The sequence below is a fragment of the Eurypyga helias genome, unplaced genomic scaffold (assembly GCF_000690775.1).
Source record: "Eurypyga helias isolate BGI_N326 unplaced genomic scaffold, ASM69077v1 scaffold16739, whole genome shotgun sequence".
In the NCBI taxonomy this organism is placed as follows: Eukaryota; Metazoa; Chordata; class Aves; order Eurypygiformes; family Eurypygidae; genus Eurypyga; species Eurypyga helias.
Window position 1 is genome coordinate 1 of NW_010274099.1, and position 5,305 is coordinate 5,305.

The 5,305-nt window shown below is 40.8% G+C and overlaps 1 protein-coding gene across 1 annotated transcript in view; it reads left to right on the forward strand.

Moving 5' to 3' along the window:
• Window positions 1-553: 553 nt before the first annotated feature.
• MCM8 (minichromosome maintenance complex component 8) overlaps window positions 554-5,305 on the forward strand; it is a gene marked incomplete at its 5' end in the record, with an annotated part of 10,427 nt that continues 5,675 nt past the window's right edge. The window contains 6 exons of the mRNA XM_010159715.1: window positions 554-656; window positions 1,473-1,624; window positions 2,537-2,729; window positions 3,526-3,556; window positions 3,821-3,961; window positions 4,941-5,082. Of these exons, the coding sequence (XP_010158017.1) occupies window positions 554-656; window positions 1,473-1,624; window positions 2,537-2,729; window positions 3,526-3,556; window positions 3,821-3,961; window positions 4,941-5,082 (762 nt within the window). The remainder of the gene's footprint in view (window positions 657-1,472; window positions 1,625-2,536; window positions 2,730-3,525; window positions 3,557-3,820; window positions 3,962-4,940; window positions 5,083-5,305) is intronic.

Below are 5,305 nucleotides of genomic sequence, written 5' to 3' on the forward strand. Positions count from 1 at the left end.
ACGCCACTTGTCACCAATCTCCACTATGTCTCCACAGGACATAGGGCAGTGTCCTGTGTTATCTGATGTGCTCAAGTGAAAAAATTATCTCCTCTGGAACATCTGCAAGTATCAACCATAAAAACTCCAAACCAACAATCAGGAAAAAAACCAAACCAAACAAACCCAAAAAACCACCCCAAAACCCCAACAAAACTTAAACGTCAAAAAAAATCACAATAAAAAAAAACCCAAACACTAACCAAACAAACACACACAGAGACACCCCAAAAAAAAACATTGACCACCTTCTCTACCCAACACCCAAAGACTCACACCAGTTCACCAAGGGGAACAGCTGCATTTGCTATGCCAACTCTGGATCAGGGTTCAGGTGTCTGGCCTTGCTAGCACTTCATTATCATTAATTATGTGTGTGCTAATTTGTAGCCCTAATTCAACTAAGTTTTTTCCTGAAATAGTGTTAATGAATCCTATTGCTTTTCTTTTCTTTTTTTTTAATCATATAAGGCAGTTTCAAATGATGATTTTTAAAAAGTTGAGAATTAATTAGACTTACTATTGTTACAGTGCCTTGTTCCTGAGTGCCGTGGCCGATCCTTCACCGCTGACAGGAGCTCTCCTTTAACCACCACGGTGGACTGGCAGTCAGTTAAGTAAGCATATCTTCCCTTCTGCACAACAATGTAATGCAACAGGGTAATCACAAGGTGACGGGATGGCTCATTCACTGCTACAGTGTGTAATTTTAATAATCTTATTCTTCTGCAGCAAGCACTCTTCAAAATTGTATTACCAAGTGGTTGTTTTATTGAGCACTAGTGTACTTATAGAGCGGTGACCATCCTACTGTTGCCCCATAACATGTGGTCACACGAGTTTGTGTGTTTTCTTGCCCATCCCATTAGCTTACTGCAGTAAGGGTGTCAGCTTGGGAAAACAAAAAAAAACAAACCAAAACAAAAAAACAAACAAAGAAAAAAAAAAACCACACAAAACCCAAACAAACAAAAAAAACCCCACCAAAACCCACAACCCCCAGGACTCTGCTTACTTTTTCCCCCACTTGCATTCAGATTCTGTAAGCTCATGTACTCAGTATAAACGATCTTACTGTGCCAAACGACATCTGAATATGTTTGGTTTTGTTAACGTTGTGTAAGAAGGGATTTAAAAACTCATTTAAAAAATGAAGCTGGTGTTCTTGTCAACAGCTCTAGAGGGTGCTGGTTTGAGTTGCTGTCCATCAGGGTTTTATGCATAATGTATACTCATTCATTAAAGTCTGAACTGAAAAAAGTCTGTTTCTCCACATTCAGCATTGCTGTTTCTAGTGTTTATCGGGGCATTTCTCCTGCCTCCCTTTTCAATTTGGAAAGGATTGGTTGGAAGCATGCAGCTGCGGATCTTGTATGCCGTAACTGAATAGGAAATGCTATGCGTGGAGTCTACGCTCCCCTCATGTTTTGCAGGGTGCAGGAGCTCATGTCAGATGATCAGCGAGAAGCCGGCCGAATCCCTCGCACAATCGAATGTGAACTTGTTCAGGATCTTGTGGACAGCTGTGTCCCAGGAGATATGGTCACGATTACAGGCATAGTTAAGGTGTTGAGCACCGAGGAAGGTAAAATGCATCATCTGAGAACACCTTCTTCCTTGGGTGGGGATTTTTCTAGTGATTACACAAGAACAACAGCCATCCCCCTTAATCTGAGCTCTCACAGTTGTATATGCAGGAAGTGTATCTTTCTTCAGAAGTTCCCAAAGTTTTATAATGAGGAGGTTTTTTGAAAAAATCAGCAGCAGTGCTGTCCAAGAGGAGCTCTCTCTAACATCCACTGATAGAGAGGGGCTTTTGTAACCCACTGGTCTATGCGCAGCTATGATCCTGAATCTGAAGTGCCGGTCTGATAGCTGATGTTTTAGTATGTCAGCTGACAGGAAAGCCTTCTCAGGACCATTAATGTGAGGGGGACATCCTTATTTCCTAAAGTGTCTCTGAGAGACTGATGCATGTCGTGTCCTGTCCCCCTCCTCCCCACCTAGGTGAGGCTGTTATAGAATATATTGCAGACAACTGCAGTACTGATTTACTGTGAGACCACGTTCTTTGCTCAGTAGTCATTGGAGGATATAGAAAATGATTAATTATTAAGCTACGTGTTTAGTTCTTCTGCACTATGGATTTTTTTCCCTGTAAACATGGAGCATAAACATTTTTTTTTCAACTTCTATTTGACTAGAATAACATAATAATGTAAAATTCCTGGAAAACATTTATTCTGTTAGAAAATTCTCTTTACACACATATACCCTCCTAATACAGCAAAATATTTTACTATGTACCTAAATGGAGGGAACTTAAAGAACAATTGTAACTAGAAACTTACTTATTCTGCATCAGTTTTTGAAAAGGTAGGTGTTCAGTTACCTAACTATGAATATTTTGCATGTGATTGCCCTATGCCATTCGTCAATAACAGTACTTACTGATGTAAAAAAATATTCCTTCATTCTCTCTTAATTGTTCTAACAGGAGCTTCTAAAAATAAGAATGACAAGTGTATGTTCTTGTTGTACATTGCGGCAAATTCCGTCAGCAACAGTAAAGGACAAAAACCGAAGAACGATGAGACGTTTCAAAGAACATTCATGGAGTTTTCACTTAAAGACCTTTACGCTGTTCAAGAAATTCAAGCTGAGGAAAATCTATTCAGGCTCATCGTGAAGTAAGCTGTGTCAGACCTCGTCTAGATGTGGGATTAGACTTGTGAATTAGCATGACCAACATCAGACATGACAGCTAATCTTAAAACTATGAAAAATCTAAGGCTTGTGCAATGGATACCACAGAGATTTAACAAACTTTAGTGGACTGTGGGCTTGGGAGGAAGTGAAAGCATTGCAGTAGGGGATGTTAGGACTCTGGGAGGGATTTAACAAGGGAGTTAGGAGTGTTTCAGTTCAATCTGGAGACAGAAAGCCATGGGTAAAAAAGGCACTTATTAATTTTGCTCCTCACTGAGCAAATTCAACTCATGAGCACTATTTTGTTCTCTCCTCTGTTTTTCTGCAACAGAGGAATGAGGTGTAAGAACTGAGCAGAGGGTGCAAAAGACCCTCAGTTCAGAACAAGAAGTACTCTTCTAGCTGGGGTGTCTCTCGGGTCCTTCCAGTGGAGTCAAAGAACATGAAACTGGCACCTTTAAAAGGAGGTGTACGGGTAGTTAATTGATAAATAGAAATACAGGTGCAGCAACACTGGGAAACTGGTTCTTCTCTGCGGGCAAACTTGAATGAAGTGGCTTTTCTTATCGTTTTAAGCGTATCTGGTTATCTGAAAATTTCAAGAAATTGGATGCTGCTTTTTTAATTTAGAACCGATCCTGTTGAAATTCAGCAACAGCTAAACAAAAGATTTATGTATTTCTAAAAGTATTCTATGACAAGGGAGACAGAGCAATTCGTTATTTAACAGTAATACAAGCTTTATATTCCCCTTATGTTAGTGTTCTTGTTTTTCAGCTCTCTCTGTCCTGCAATCTATGGCCATGAGGCAAGTAATTTAACTGCCCTGTTTGCAACTTCAGTTGGAATCTCCTGAAGGATTTATAAAACTTCTCTGGGGTGGGGGGAAGGGGCAGGGACTGTATTTACAGGTGACTGTGACTCAGTCACATTCAGTGACAAGGAGGTGTCAGCCTTATACCTTTAACCTCAGCTGTGCAGAAAGAAAGGGTTACTACAGCCAGTTCTAGGGAGCTGTGAATGTTGGTCACCATGATCAAATACTTACCCGTGTTGGTATGTGCCACTACAGATTGTAAAGGCGGGTTTGATCCTGGCGTTATTTGGAGGATGTCAGAAGTTTGTAGATGACAAGAACAGAATTCCAGTGCGAGGAAATCCACATGTTCTGGTTGTTGGAGATCCAGGATTAGGAAAAAGTCAAATGTTGCAAGTATGGGTTGATTTATTTTTATTGTCTCGTATTTTTCTCTAATTCCTTGCTATCTTGACTTCTTGTAATCTTAAGGATGGTAGGATAGCTGTGCTAGGCTCAAACAACCCTTTGATCTTGCTTGGAGCAATCTTTTCCTGTAGGATGCCTCAAGTGTAGGGTAGTACCCAAAGGGGTCCCCTGCAGTCCTGTCCTTCTGGTGAGCCTTGCAGAAGGGATGCAGCCTGTCAAAACACTTGCCAAAGCAGGTATGCTTGGTCAAGCCCGGGGCCTTTCAAGTATAGGCCTGCTGTCCTGCCCTTATGTAGTGGTTTTCACCACTCCTTTTCCTTGGTAAAGAGCCTTGCTCTTTCCTATCTTCATTCAGCTGATACATTGTCAAATAAAATAAGTATGCCCTTGGAACTAATGCAACTTCAAATACTGTGTCACTCACTTTCTGTGAGGTTTACTTCCCTTCTCTTACCCTATTTCTATGTTGCTAACACAAATCTTGGCTTTTGGGGAAACGGACCTGCTGCTGCATTTGGGCTTTAATCTTGGTGGGCATTTCTGCATCACTGACAAAATCAGTTAGCAATATAATCTATTCGTCTCAAACTGAATAGTTTTAAAGTTCCATGTCTCTTTTTTTCTATTGTTACTCTGAAGTGAAAGAGGGACAGAGTTCACATATGCCGGCAGTATTGCATACCTCATTTATAAAATCTGAGTCTTTCTAATGTGAACATGTTACTTTAAGATATGACTTGCAATAACCCAAGTTCTGATCTTGTGCTGCAAGTACTGAACCAAAGTTATTCCTACAGTTTTGCAGAAGTATGTCTCCTGGGGTTACAAGGAGTTATAACTTGTTACTGTTGGCCCACATTAAGCAGAAAGAAACAAAATTTGGTTTTGCTTCAGATTCTTTCTCTAGAATAAGGCTTATGGGATTCTTTACCTGAGGGAGGAGAAAAAGTCTGTCTTTCTCTTCTAGGCAGTGTGTAACATCGCTCCTCGAGGTGTGTATGTTTGTGGTAATACTTCCACCAGCTCTGGCCTGACTGTTACACTGTCTAGAGATGGCACTTCTGGAGACTTTGCCTTGGAAGCTGGTGCTTTAGTGCTGGGAGATCAAGGTAATATGTGCAATGTTAGAGGTTTTGTATGAAAAAGTAGGGAGGGAGGGTGTGCTGCGGAGTCCAAGGTTTACTACAGTGCTTGCATAATTGTGGACTAAAAATGTAAATTGAAAATATGCTATTGGCTTTCCATGTCTTGGGAAGTTCTGGGCTTCTCCAGTGACTTCTCTTCTCTGACTTCCTGCTTTTCTAGGGCTTAGGATGTGTAGGGGACTGTTGT